Raw genomic sequence first — 14,096 nt, 5'->3', positions numbered from 1 at the left:
GGAGAGCCCCGTTCCCATAGCCGGCTTCCTTGAGCCTCTCCCCGAGTTCTGGGACTCCCCAAGTTCCCACCCCGCAACCAGTGTGGTTTCTTCCGATGAATTTTATTCTCCACGGGCTGCTCCGGCGTCTAGAGAGGGAGTGTGAGCTCGGAAGACTCCCCGCAGCATCCCCAGCAGAGGTGTCCAGGGGAGGCTGAAGGCCGGCCCCCCCTCACCCCCGCTCCAGGAGCACCACGGGACTGAGTGTATGGCACAGGCATCATCTGGAGTCCTTGCTTGTTCAGTGATAGTTTATTGGTCCTTAGCATGACATCTCAATTACCAAGGTAAATTCACATACACAACTGCAGGTAAAAACATGTAAAATAATATAAAAATAAATTGAAAGCTACTTTTATATATTTACTGAATTAAGTAGTGTAATAAATACTATGATAAGCAAAAAGCTTCAATCACACAATTCAGTTTCACTGAAGTTACAGTAGTGTTTGTAAATACGAGTTTTAAAATTTAAGTTACAAATATTAAAGCACTGAAAAACTAGTATAAAAGTGAATTTTGGCACGTAAGTGAGCTCTTATGTCATTAGTATTTGACAACCTGGGACAATGAGGAAGCCAGTTCTCACCTACTTTTTTGAGGTACAACTATCCAACTATATCAGCAACACTGCTGGAATACTTCGTAGTTTACAATCTTTGAATTGAACTTTTCCCTTTTGAGAAGCCCAAAGAGCAACCCGGAGCTTATTACTGTGCAAAAATTCTCCAAAATCCTAACAGAATTTAGGAGGGAACTTTTTCTTGCAACCTGAAGGGCCCAGTGTCCAGGCTTCAGGTCAGAGAGCCCCCAGGGCTCAGAGGTGCCGGCTTGACTCCTTGCCCTTCCCTAGGATAATCCCATTTTCTCCAATTTCTGTCTCCTTCTTCCAATCGAAAACAGAAAAATCCCATGTCAAAACATAAAATAACCCATAACTTCAGCGACTTCAACATTATCCCACACACTCTGGGTAATATAAACTGAAGCTGCTAACAGGAAAGTTGGCAAAAAGCACGTAAGCCCCTGGAGGACTGCCTGTCCCGGGGAACCCACCCCCGCTGTTTTTGCTGGGTCCCTGGATCCACTTCTATGGTCAAAAGCAGTGTCATGGCCATTCCTTTGGAGACAGTGGAAGACCCTGCTCCCCCAGACCTGGGAGTGCCGCCTGGAGGAATCAAGTGGATACTGAACTTCACAGAACAGAGAGGCCTGGCAGATTCCAGGAGGCATCCCCTGGCCTCAGTCCTCAAAGAGCTCACACAGTGCACCGCTGGTGTGCCTTATCAGTGGGGCAGAGCAAGTGGCCCCAGGAATGCCCTTTCGCCAGCTGCCCCCTCACGTTCCCAAGTAGGCTGAGGAGCATCGACAGAGGCCTCAGCCAGTTTTGCCTTTTTGGCTTTGATGCTTCTTAACGTTTTGACTTTTTTTCAATCACAGTTTCATATTCAAGTTGAGGTAATCACAGTTTTTTCTCTAAGAGGAGAGGAGTTGGGACAGTGGGGCAAGTTGGTGAGAGAGCATTTCTATGAACAGAAACCAAGACCACCACGTAGTACAGCCCCACATGGTGAGAAGACCCACTCTCACAGGTGGGCTCCGACCCCTCTTTAAAAACTCTTGTGCAGCAGCCAGACTGCCAGGCCAGTGCAGTCAGGAAATGGCTCAAGCTCCTAAAGCTAGAGCTTTCATTTATAACTTCACAGCAGCCCACTCAGAGAAATGGCCTGTGGTTCCCACCCCCCAACCCCTTTTCTAAGGCTGCTCAAGTTTGAGTTTTTAAAAAGAGCTCGGTAGAGCTAAAGGAAGCTACAGTAACTCATTGCTTATTAATCAATTGCACTTAAGATCTGTGTTATTGACTCTGAAGCAGAGGCAAGCCCTTGACATACCCCAGCCTCTGGCCAGCCAGAAGTCAGGGGCCTCCCAGACTTAGGTTCCACAGAGGGGCCCTTGTCACCAGTGGCTTTTGGAGCTGGGACTGGAGCACGTGCGTCTTTTCAGAAGCCCTTCTTGATGCAAAATTCCTTAATGGTATCTGGAGTTTTGTTCATTTGGCTTCAAATTGTTTTTTTTCCCTAATATATTTTACTGACAAGCCCTTGAGAGTTGCTTTGCTACTTGCATGCAGGCCTCTGTATGACCAGGCACACAGACTACCTGTGCTCCATCCTGTCTCTCCGCTGCTCCAGGGGCCTTGCTCAAAACTCCCTACATTACTGGAAACTGCTGGTTTTACCTATGTGCTTCTTCCTAAGGCATGCAAAAAAAAAAAATATGTGAAATTCAGAAAACATTTACAGTTCAGGTAGCTGAGGCACTGAAGTCCTAAGAGACATCACCTAAATATCAGTGGCTGTGACTCCCCTGTCCCCCACACCAATTATGAAGGTCAGGCATGGGATACACTTGTAATTCCCCTCTGCTTTACGGTCCAGCTGAAAACAATGCCATTGGAAGGAATCTAACTTAGGTATTGCAATTACTTGAAATTCCCAATTCTCGGGAGCCACACAAGCCCGGGGCCAGCAACAATGCTTTGGGGAGCGGGCAGATAAGTTTCCTGAAGTTTGTGGCTGAAAAGCAGGCCTTCCCTGGCAAGGCTTGTGGGAGTGCTGGGTGCTGGAGACTGACCCCACAAGTGATCAGCCACCAGGCCTAAGACTAACCAGCTGCAGGATGCCCTCTTCCACAGTGAAGTGAAGCCTCGCCAGGGGGCCTGAGCAGCAGGCTTCCTCTTGTCCCTACATTAGGACACCGAATGATGTGACAGGAGAACTCAAGAACCACCCACAAGAGGGAAAGCTGATGTCAACTTAAGAGCCACACACCTCTGGAAAGCAACAAGTTTCTCCTTCAGTTTAGTCCAGAAGGGAAATTCCCTCATTTGTGAACACATTATTCATCTCAACCCAAGCTGCTGGCTCTGTGGACTGGGCCTGGGCAAGGCTGTGCTGCTCCTCCCAGGACTGCGCCCACGGCCAGTAGGGCCAGCTCCTGCAGGGAAAGGGGCCTAGCAGGGGAGGCAGGCACTCCACTGGGGAAGATGGCTCTTGTGGAGCAGCATCTGAGGCTTGAGGCCTGTGGTGGCCTCGCCTCCCAGACATGGCCACAGTTCAGGCAGCCAGGGTTCCTTCCAAGTCCCACCAACTCCTCCGTACAATCCTAATGCTTCTCCCCAACCTCGAGAGCCCAAAGGAGATCCTGTTATCAGAAACCCAGAGCTCCTGGACTGCCAGTTGCACATGAAGACAGGCAGGCCCCATCTGCTCATCCTTGAGTATTCCCCCCACCCCCCAAATCAATGGTGCAGGTGATGCTCTTCAGCGCTATACAGGGAATAAAGACAACATGCACTCAAGCCAGGACACATAGGCCAAGGAGAACAAAGACAGCCCCTTAAGGGAGAGGCCTCCAGGAGAGCTGAGGTTAAGACACCCGTTCGTCCATCTCCAAGGTGGACATTCTGCAGGATATAAGGGCCCAGCCTTCCTCTAGGGCTTCAGCTCAAAGAGGTCATGATACTCCTGCTGTTCCAGCTCCCGGTTATACTTCTCAATTTCCCGGTTGGCTTCTTCGACGTAGTCATTCATGAACTGGTCCATGACTGGTATCTCATTAAGGAAGAGAGCTCTGAGCCTGGAGGACAAGGGAGCCTGCCTGAGCCCAGAGGGTCCTGTAGGCAGGTGAGGGGGGTTTGCTGAGGAAGTGAGTGTCTGGCCCATAAAGCGGGTACCTGATGGACTCCTTGTATATACTGGCAGCACCACAGCTACAAAGAATGTGACGGCTGTTGTCACAGGGATGTTAACGAGGTCCTAGAACTGAGCCCTTCAACTTCAGCCCTATCCATCTTTTCACAGGTTAACTGTTGTAATCAGGCTGTCTTCAACTTTTAATCATGACTCTGATGACTACAGACTTCAGGATATCACCACAGCTGCATCCAAAGTATAACCCACAGGCTGGGCACAGTGGCTCACGCCTGCCATACTAGCACTTTGGGAGACTGAGGCAGACGGATCACTTGAGCCCAGGAGTTTGAGACCAGCCTGGGCAACACGGCGAGACCTCGTCTCTAAGCCGGGCAGGGTTTGGCTCATGTCTGTAATCCCAGCACTTTGGGAGGCCGAGGCAGGAGGATCATATGAGGTCGGGAGTTTGAGACCAGCCTGACCAACATGGAGAAACCGCTTTTCTACTAAAAATACAAAATTAGCCGGGCGTGGTGGGAGGCACCTGTAATCCCAGCTACTCGGGAGGCTGAGACAGGAGAATCGCTTGAACCCAGGAGGGAGAGGTTGCAGCGAGCTGAGATTGTGCCATTGCACTCCAGCCTGGGCAACAAGAGTGAAATGCCATCTCAAAAAAAAAGACAAAACCAAAAAACTATAACCCACAGAGTCACATTAGCAACCACTCAATAACGGAGCAATTTAACTTTAACAGTTATTTAGAGATTGAAATGAAAAGTTTGCCCCCGAGGTTTGCCCCTGTGCATTCCCGGCCCATCAGTAGACATGCAGAGCCCAGCCTGCTCCTGGGGCTCAGACGCATGACTCTAGCAGACAACTGCTTTACAGACAGGCTCACAAACTCCCAGTCTCACTGCCCGGGATCCACACAGGGACCACGCTGTTCCAAGGATACGGGGGTGAAAATCAGTTTTGTCACCAAAGAAGTTAACAAATTGGGTGCCATTATAAAAGTAGCCTGCAGGTAGGGGTTCCAAGTGGCGTTTTACCTGTAGGAAAAAAGAGTCCTGTAATAATTATCTGACTACTTTCTATACTTCACTCACTCATTAAAAACAAACAAGTCTATTTCCCTAGCAAGACAGACTACTCTGCTATACAGAGGAGCTAGGAAGCTAACACCCCCAGCAACCCTCAAGCCCTGCCTGAGGTGGCGCCTCACCTCTCAGGTGAGGAGTTCTGGGAGGTCCTACTGGGATGAAGCTCCTATGGCACCCAGTGGTACTCATGTGTGAACACAGTCATTTTTTTTTTTTTTGAGATGGAGTCTTGCTTTGTCACTCAGGTTGGAGTGCAGTGGCATGATCTTGGCTCACTGCAACCTCCATCTCCTGGATTCATGCAATTCTCCTGCCTCAGCCTCCCAAGTAGCTGGGATTACAGGCATGCGCCACCACGCCTGGCTAATTTTTGTATTTTTAGTAGAGACAGGGTTTCACCATATTGATCAGGCTGGTCTTGAACTCCTGACCTCAAGTGATCCCACCTCAGCCTCCCAAAGTGCTGGGATTACAGGCGTGAGCCACCGTGCCCGGCCATGAACACACTCTTTATTGGCTGGATCCCCATCCCCTTTCATCCTCCTTTTTCCTATTTAGTGTCTCCTAGAATCACTTCCAAAATAAACTACCTGTACTTAACTCCTTGTTCATGGTTGGCTTCCAGGGGAACATACATTATAAGAACTACCTTATGCCCATGTTGTCCTCCCCAGGAGCATCCAGGGTTGTTCGGGCCTACAGGAGCTGTTCATGAAGGGGGCCTTCTCAAATCGAAAGCAGGGGCTCCTGGAGTCTCAGAATACTTTCCTGCCCCACCTGCTCATTACTGGGGCTGGTGACACAGTCCATCCTGGGGACCTAGACTCTATGTCCTTTTTAGCTTTTTGTCCCCAAACCCCTTAGGAAATGGCCCCAGTGGGCATGGCGACTGAGGCAGAGGCTGGCGGTCAGAGCCTGGAGGCTGGGAGGCTCATCAAGGGGGTCTCCAATCAGCCTCTTATCCTGGCCTCAGGTTCCACAACCTTCCTACGAGCAGCTTCTGGATCTAGACAGTTTTTGCCTGGGCTCTAGCTGGTTCATCTGTAACACAGCAGTTGCTTGAACAAGGTGCCAAGGCAGGGACTCTGGTCATTAGCTTCTCCCACAAGTACTAGCTCTACTCAACCTGATGCCCAGGTCACACCAGAGGTCTCTTTCACCCTCCTCACTGAAGCTACAAAGGCCAGAATTCTGTACCCAGCTTCTTTCTGTGGCCTGGGAGAAGCAAGACCTCCAGCATGTCCTAGAAATAGCTCCTCACTCAGAGAATCCAAAATACAGAGCTATGCAAGCCAAGGACAGCCCTGGGCCACTGAGGGGAGAAGCCAGGGCAAGGCACTCACGTGGATGCTCCTGATCTCCTGTTGCGTCAGCATCCCCCTGGTCTTCAAGGCTTTCCTCTGAGGCTTCTGCAGAGATGGGGAGTGGAGGGTCAGGTCCCAGCAGAACTCATGGAGTGCATGGGCAGGGGAGGGCTCTGGGCTCTATTACACGACTAAGATCCCAGCAGCGGGGAAAAGCATGTGCACTATGGCCTGGATATAATATTCTGCCTGTCTGCTCTTTGAGAAAACCACTTTCCCATCATACAGCCCTGTGAGCCAGCAGAGAACAAGCAGCAGAGGACAGCCCAGTGTTTTCTTTTTTTTTTTTTTTTTTTTTTTTTGAGACGGAGTCTTGCTCTGTCACCCAGGCTGGAGTGCAGTGGCCGGATCTCAGCTCACTGCAAGCTCCTCCTCTCGGGTTCACGTCATTCTCCTGCCTCAGCCTCCCGAGTAGCTGGGACTACAGGCACCCGCCACTTCGCCCGGCTAGTTTTTTGTATTTTTTAATAGAGACGGGGTTTCACCGTATTAGCCAGGATGGTCTCGATCTCCTGACCTCATGATCCGCCCGTCTCGGCCTCCCAAAGTGCTGGGATTACAGGCTTGAGCCACCGCGCCCGGCCAAGCCCAGTGTTTTCATAAATGGGAATGGTCGTGCCTCTTTGTAGATTCTTATCCCTAAACCCTACCAATGAGAGGCAGACAAAGGGGCAGCCTGAGGTTCCATAGTCAAGAACCATTTAGAAGCTTATCCAAGTGAGGTAGCCCATGCCTCAGTATAAAGACAGGTCCCTAGTGAGCATCTACAGAAGACCCAGGCCCCAGCTAACTCTATTCCCAGAGTTCTAGGATGAACTAAACCCCTAACGCTGTGCTACAAGGCTTAGCACCCAAAGCTTGCAGAGAACCTGGCTCACAGAGCAAACAACATAGCAGGCCTGCCTGGAGTTTGCTCTGAGTGGCTTCTTTCCTCTCTCAAAGTGTCCCTGAAAGTGCTGGCTGGGCCAGGGAGGGGAAACCCAGTGGGGAGGCATTAGGGAGGCAGTGGCGGGGCTTCTCAGGGCCAGCAGCAGCTCTGAGGTGTCTGGTCACATCTGTGTCAGGTCTGTCTGGGCTCTGGAAACCACCTGCTTAGCTGACTGCCGCAGCCAGTCCTTGATGCTGTCTTCCTTCAGGGAGCAGCCGATGAACACAAGGTAGCACTCCTGCTGCCCGCTGCTGTCTTGAGATATGCTTTTGGAGTCCGGTGGTGGTGTGGGTCCTTCCAAAACTGGCATGATGCTCAAGGAGTTGGCCAGTGTGTTATAGCAGACCTCCATGGTCCTCTCAGAGTCTGTAAGGAGAATATACATTAGTCCCTGAGAGCCTGCCTTGAAAGGATACAGCTATGCTAAGACTGTGACAATGCAGATGGTTGGGACAGATTCACGAGAAAATGCAGGAGAGAGAACTGACGTGACTGGTGGCAGCTTAGAAAGGATGGAGTAGGTGGGCACAGTGGCTCATGCTTGTGGTCCCAGCTACTCAGGAGGCTGAGGCAGGAGTACTTGAGCCCAGGAATTCAAGGCTGCAGTGAGCCGAGATTGCACCACTGTACTCCAGCCTGGGTAACAGAGGGAGACCCCATTTTTTTTTGTTTTCATTTGTTTTTTAAAAAGGAAAGGAAAGGATGGAGTAAGAGAGAGAGAGAGGAACAAAATACGTTTCTGGCTTGGCTGATCTGGGTGATCAGGTGGACACTATTATCTCAGAAGGGAAACACAAGAGAAAAAAAAGGTTTATAGGTGGGAGAAGAGGAAGAGTTTGACTCTGCACTTGTGGCATTTGAAAGTCTGTAAGACCCTGAGTGTGAGACATCCACACAGTCCCTGGTGGTTGCTGGAATAGCCATTATGGAAGAGGTTGTTGAGGAAAAGCAAAGAAACCCCCTTGGTAGAAGTCGGGGGCTCTCAGCAGAGGCCTTAAGAGGCCAAGGGAGGAGGGCACAGACAACAGTACAACAAAAAAATTAGCTGGGTGTGATGGTGTGTTGCTGTAGTCCCAGATACTTGGGAGGCTGGGGTGGGAAGATAGCTTGATCCCGGGAGATCAAGGCTGCAGTGACCTAGGATCGCACTACTGCACTCCAGCCTGGGCAACAGAGCAAGACCCTGTGTCAAAAACAAAACAAAACAGACAAAAAACAGTACAGCACTGTTGCATGAAGGTCACACAGATGAGAATGGGAAAAAGTGTTACATGCTAAGGAGATGAGGACTAGGAGTGACTGGAGACCCAAGAAGTGGGCAAGGGCTCCCCAAAAAGCAGGATGAGAAAAGATCCAGAAAAAAGAGAGGTTAAATTTGAACAAAAAAAGAGTCAATAGCAGATCTAAATAAACAAGAGGCTGGGTGTGGTGGCTAATACCTTAATTCCAGCACTTTGGGAGGCCGAGGCAGGAAGATCACTTGAGCCCAGGAATTCAAGACATGGGCAACATAGGGAGACCTCATCTCCACAAAATAGAAAAAAAATCAGCCAGGCATGGTGGTTCACGCCTATAGTCCCACCTACTTGGGAAGCTGAGGTAGGATGATCGCTTGAGCCTGGGAGGTCAAGGCTGCAGTAAGCTGAGATCAAACCACTATACTCTGGCCTAGGTGACAAAGTGAGGCATTGTCTCAAAAAATAAAAAGAAAAAAAGAAAAAAAATTATTTATTTATTTTATTGAGATGGAGTCTCACTGTCACCCAGGCTGGAGTGCAGTGGCGCAATCTCGGCTCACTGCAACCTCCACCTCCTGGGTTTAAGTGATTCTCCCACCTCAGCCTCCCGAGTGCAGCTGGGATTAAAGGCATATGCCACCATGCCTGGCTAATTTTTTTTTTTTTTTTTTTTTTGAGACAGAGTTTCGCTCTTGTTGCCCAAGCTGGAGTGCAGTGGCACAATCTCAGCTCACTACAACCTCCACCTCCCAGGTTCAAGTGATTCTTCTGTCTCACCCTCCCGAGTAGCTGGGATTACAGGTGCCCACCACCACGTCCAGTTAATTTTGTATTTTTAGTAGAAATGGGGTTTCACCATGTTGGTCAGGCTGGTCTCAAACTGCTGGCCTCAAATGATCCGCCTGCTTTGGCCTCCCAAAGTGCTGGGATTACAGGTGTGAGCCACCGAGCCCGGCCTAATTTTTTTAATTTTTAGTAAAGATGGGGTTTCACCATATTGGCCAAGCTGGTCCCGAACTCCTGACCTCAAGTGATCCTCTCGCCTCAGCCTCCCAAAGTGCTGGGATTACAGGCTTGAGCCACTGCACCCAGCCAAAAAAGAAATAAAAATAAAGAAGAAAAGGAGGTGATGGGTGAGGGAAAAACAAAAATACCAAGACCTCTGAAGCAGCAGGGGCTGGCTGTTGGAGCCTGAGATCAGTGGGCTTCGGTATGGGGCTGAAGTTTCTGATTTGATCACATAAATTAAGCAAAAGCTATGAGTTAAGGACCCATGTAATTAAAGCTATGAGCTAAGGACCCATGTAATTCTCCCATCTGAACTATGATGGTTCTGTGCTTGAAGCCCTCAGTGGTTCCCTACAGCAGACACTGATAGTTGCCTACCCCCCATATCGTCTCCCTCTTCTTCTGATACCAATTCCCCCATGGGTGATGGGTCCAGAAAGGCACAGCAATCCAATGAGATAAGTTGGCAGAGAAATTGGGAGGAGGCGCTGCACTGACAAAGGCACCCGCAGGAAGAGCCAGCCTCTCCTCACTGGCTGGATGCAGTGTCTGGTTTTGACACCCAGACCTACAGCACCACTTGGCAACCATAAGGGGCAGGAACCTGAAAGATAAGCTGACACACCAAGCATGGGAGGACACGAAGACACACAACACCTGGGTCCTCAGTGGCCTTGCTCTGCTGCTTGAGCACCTCACTTGTTATACAGCCAACATCTGCTAGCTGAGTGGGGGTTCTCTGTGATAACAGCTGAAGACACCCTAACAGACTCACTTCCTCTCTCCCTACTCCCAGGCTCCAGTCACAGTAAATGCTTTTTGGTTCCTAAAATGTGTCTTTTCTGCCTCTGGATTATAGCAAATGCTATTTCTTTCCCCTGGAATACTGTACCCTTCCTCAACATTGAGTTGACTGACCCCTACTTGTTCTGAGGCCTTCTCTGACGCCCACTCCAGGACAGACTATCAGATGCAAGGGCTCCAGAGGTCTATGACTGATCCTCAGGCCTACTTGTCAGAAGAGAGGAGAAGGCAAACGGAAGCTCAAAGACTTCGGTCAGAAATAGATCTGGAGCTGTAGAGCTCAGCATTTGGACAGCTCCTGGCTTTAGGTCTAGAAGAGGCCATGACTGGCTCAAGAGGTGTGGAGTGTAAGGCTCTGGACAAGAAAGTCAAAAAGCTGTGAGAAGAGCCCTTGAGCAGGTCATCCAAGAGAGGAGGGCAAACCTCTGCTATGGAACAGGAGAACCTAGACTAAGTAGGCCCTCGGGGGAGAGGGGTGATGGACAAGCCTAATGGCGTGAAGGCCCAGGGCGCAGAAGGTTTCTGAGAGTCTGAATGGCATCAGTGGTCTGCAGAGCACCAGCAGAGGCTCTAAACTCACATCATGAGATGCAAGCACTCCATGGTATAGAGCTCCCAAATCCCAGCCCCTGGTTACCTGAAAACTTCACTTTGCCCAGAATGTGGTAGATGTTTCCAGAGAAGGGACTTGGCTTGATGGAGGACTGAATTGCTGGTGGAGGAAGAGGACAGAGATGTCACCCACATGGAGGCACAGGCCAAATTCAGGATAGCACAGCTGGGAGTTTTAGGGACTGGGGAGGGACCATACACCAGGGTCTAGGGTTCACAGGTTCTACCCGCCATACCCTGTTGCTCCCCTGTGGCTCTGCCACTGTTCCCAGGGGAGGGAAAACCCTTTCACTGGAGTGGAAACCAAATTGTGTGGCCACCCACAATCCTCAAATCCCTCTGTCTGCTTTTGGTTTCAAAAGGTAAGAAGAGACACAGCACACAGAATACTGAAGTGGTACCAGGAGGTAGAATTAACTCTGGGGTACCCTTTTTCCAGGGTCTGGGACATCCCAGTCAAGGCTTACCTTTACATTTGGCCATAAAGCGAGTCTTCTCCAAGGGACGACCAAACCATACGCAGATCTGAACCATTAGGGGATAGACTGATCCAGCATTCAATTTACCTTCATACCTTAAAAGGTTTAAAAAATTGTAAGCACAAATAATTTGGGTTTTGAGTATTATTATATGCTACTTTGAGATGAACTACATACCCCTATCCTATAATATTTGAATTCTCCCTTACTTGTAAGACATTTTGCACACAGAAACTTGTTTAAATATGTATATGCCTCTTTCACTTTGAGATTGGGAAGCATGACTGCCCAGTTAAATCAGGAGCTTTCTGAGGATGAAGGTTTTACATAACCTTAGACTAGCAGTTTCTTGATGTCCTGTGTGCCTCTGAAGCCTCCCAGTCCCCATCTGAGTTTGGGGGTCCTTTCTGGTACAGTGGGGGGCTCTTGCTCAGGATGCCCTCCCATTTCTTTCTTTCTTTTTTTTTTTTGAGACAAGGTCTCCCTCTGTTGCCCAGGCTGGAGTGCAGTGGTGCAATCTTGGCTCCCTACAATCTCCGCCTCCTGGGTTCAAGTGATTCTCCTGCCTCAGCCTCCTGAGTAGGTGGGATCACAGGCGTGTGCGCCACCACACCCAGTTAAGTTTTGTATTGTTTGTAGAGATGAGGTTTCGCCATGTTGGCCAGGCTGGTCTGAACTCCTGGCCTCGAGTGATCCGCCCTCCTCAACTTCCCAAAGTACTAGGATTACAGGTGTAAGCCACCGCAACCGGCCTTGTTCCCATTGCTTTTTTTTTTTTTTTTTTTGGTGACAGAATCTCGCTCTGTCACCCAGGCTGGAGTGCAGTGGCACAATCTCGGCTCACTGCAAGCTCGCCTCCCAGTTTCATGCCATTCTCCTGCCTCAGTCTCCCGAGTAGCTGGGACTACAGGCGCCCGCCACCATGCCCAGCTATTTTATTTTATTTTATTTTTTTTTGTATTTTTAATAGAGACAGGGTTTCACCATGTTAGCCAGGATGGTCGCGATCTCCTGACCTTGTGATCTGCCTGCCTTGGCCTCCCAAAGTGCTGGGATTACAGGTGTTAGCTACCGCGCCCAGCCGCTCCCATTTCTTTAGGGGCTCCAACTATGTCCTGCCATTTTGTTGCAGGCAGCATAACAGGTTGTACATATAGATGTGTACACCTGTCACAGAAGGAACTGGGGCATCTCTGCCCTATTTTCTTTGAGACAGGGTCTTGCTCTCCTGCTCAGGCTGGAGTGCAGTGGTGTGATCATAGCTCATTATAGTCTTGACATCTTAGACTCAAGTGATCCTCCACCTCAGCTTCTTGAGTAGTTGCTACCACACATGCCACCATGCCCAACTAATTTTTATTTTCTATTAGAGACAAGGTCTCACTATGCTGCCCAGGCTGGTCTTGAACTCCTGGCCTCAAGTGATCCTCCCTCCACAGCCTCCCAAGGTGCTGGGATTATAGCCATGAGTCACTGTGCCTAGCCTGTTTCCTTCATTTTAATTAGTTAATTAATTTATTTTTTTGACATGTGTCTTGCTCTGTCACCCAGGCTGCAGTACAGTGGTGCGAACTCAACTCACTGCAACCTCCACCTCCCATGTTCAAGCAATTCTCCACCTCAGCCTCCCGAGTAGCTGGGATTACAGGTGCCCGCTGCCACACCCGGCTAATTCTTTTATTTTTAATAGAGATGGGGTTTCACCATGTTGGCCAGGCTGGTCTTGAACTCCTGACCTTGTGATCCACCCACCTTGGCTTCCCAAAGTGCTGGGATTACAGGCGTGAGCCACCGCACCTGCCTGTTTCCTTTATTTTAAAACAGCACTGCAATTTTGAATTTTAAATTGTCGAAAGTATCTTATTCTTTGTAATTTCTTTAAAGTATGGTGGTAGTCATAAAATTTTTGCAAGACTGACCTGTCTTCTCCCCACCCAAACAAGTCATTTTGGAGACTGGGGGTTTCTCTGGCCTCTGGCTTCTGTGGTACCTGAATCCTTAGAGGAATTTACAAGGGCCAAGGGAAGGCAGCAAGGTTTCTGCCCAAACTAGAAACAGGCTGTTCTACCAGAAAAGGTGAGAGCAGGGTGGATGGGAACAGAGAAAGATGTGGGAGGGAAGTGGCAGAGAATGTGTGCACAGCACAGAGCGGAGCACATCCTGGAACTAAAGTCCATTCACCCTGAGGTGGTGGCTCTGACCCAAGTGGGAGGGGAGTAATATATAGATATGAGTAGGAGACTGATGACTTGCCATCTTGTTAAAGATGAAATTATCTGATTTCTAGAAATGGACTTAGGAGGGGAGGCCTGAAAGAGAATTTTGGGGTCCTTCTATCTCTGATTCTCTATAAGGACTGATCTTCCTGATGAGGAAAAGGTTTTAAACTCTAGAATCACATTCTTTTTTTTTTTTTGAGACAGACTTTTGTTCTTGTTGCCCAGGCTGGAGTGCAGTGGCGCGATCTCGTCTCACTGCAAGCTCCACCTCCTGGGTTCACGCCATTCTCCTGCCTCAGCCTCCTGAGTAGCTGGAACTACAGGTGCCCGCCACCATGCCCGGCTAACTTTTGTATTTTTAGTAGAGATGGGGTTTCACCGTGTTGGCCAGGCTGGTCTCGAACCCCTGACCTCATGGTCCACCTGCCTTGGCCTCCGTAAGTGCTGGGATTACAAGTGTGAGCCACTGCGCCCGGCCAGATTCACAGTCTTCTAATGGGCCCCTCTTACCCTATTCTCTCCTGCATTAGCCTGCTTTCAGGTGTCTGGGCCCTGAGCTAGGTTTTTGTGCATGAGTCAGTAAGGACTGGAGAACAGTGCTTCTCTAGGC

At 49.5% G+C, this 14,096-nt stretch overlaps 1 protein-coding gene across 9 annotated transcripts in view; it reads right to left on the bottom strand.

Annotated features, from left to right (window-relative positions):
* Positions 1-276: 276 nt before the first annotated feature.
* DNAAF9 (dynein axonemal assembly factor 9) overlaps positions 277-14,096 on the bottom strand; it is a 164,597-nt gene continuing 150,777 nt past the window's right edge. For 7 of the 9 annotated variants that reach the window (XM_005568456.4, XM_005568457.5, XM_074004868.1 and 4 more), the window contains 6 exons: positions 11,256-11,362; positions 10,814-10,888; positions 7,287-7,492; positions 6,178-6,243; positions 4,690-4,783; positions 277-3,646 (listed from right to left, as the gene is read on the bottom strand). In XM_005568456.4, the coding sequence (XP_005568513.3) occupies positions 3,534-3,646; positions 4,690-4,783; positions 6,178-6,243; positions 7,287-7,492; positions 10,814-10,888; positions 11,256-11,362 (661 nt within the window). In that variant the 3' untranslated portion in view covers positions 277-3,533. Of the gene's footprint in view, positions 3,679-4,689; positions 4,784-6,177; positions 6,244-7,286; positions 7,493-10,813; positions 10,889-11,255; positions 11,363-14,096 lie in introns of all 9 variants that reach the window. The other 2 variants (XR_012419195.1, XM_005568459.5) reach the window with 1 other exon arrangement.

The sequence above is a fragment of the Macaca fascicularis genome, chromosome 10, assembly GCF_037993035.2.
Source record: "Macaca fascicularis isolate 582-1 chromosome 10, T2T-MFA8v1.1".
In the NCBI taxonomy this organism is placed as follows: Eukaryota; Metazoa; Chordata; class Mammalia; order Primates; family Cercopithecidae; genus Macaca; species Macaca fascicularis.
This window is presented reverse-complemented; position numbering and strand designations above follow the sequence as displayed.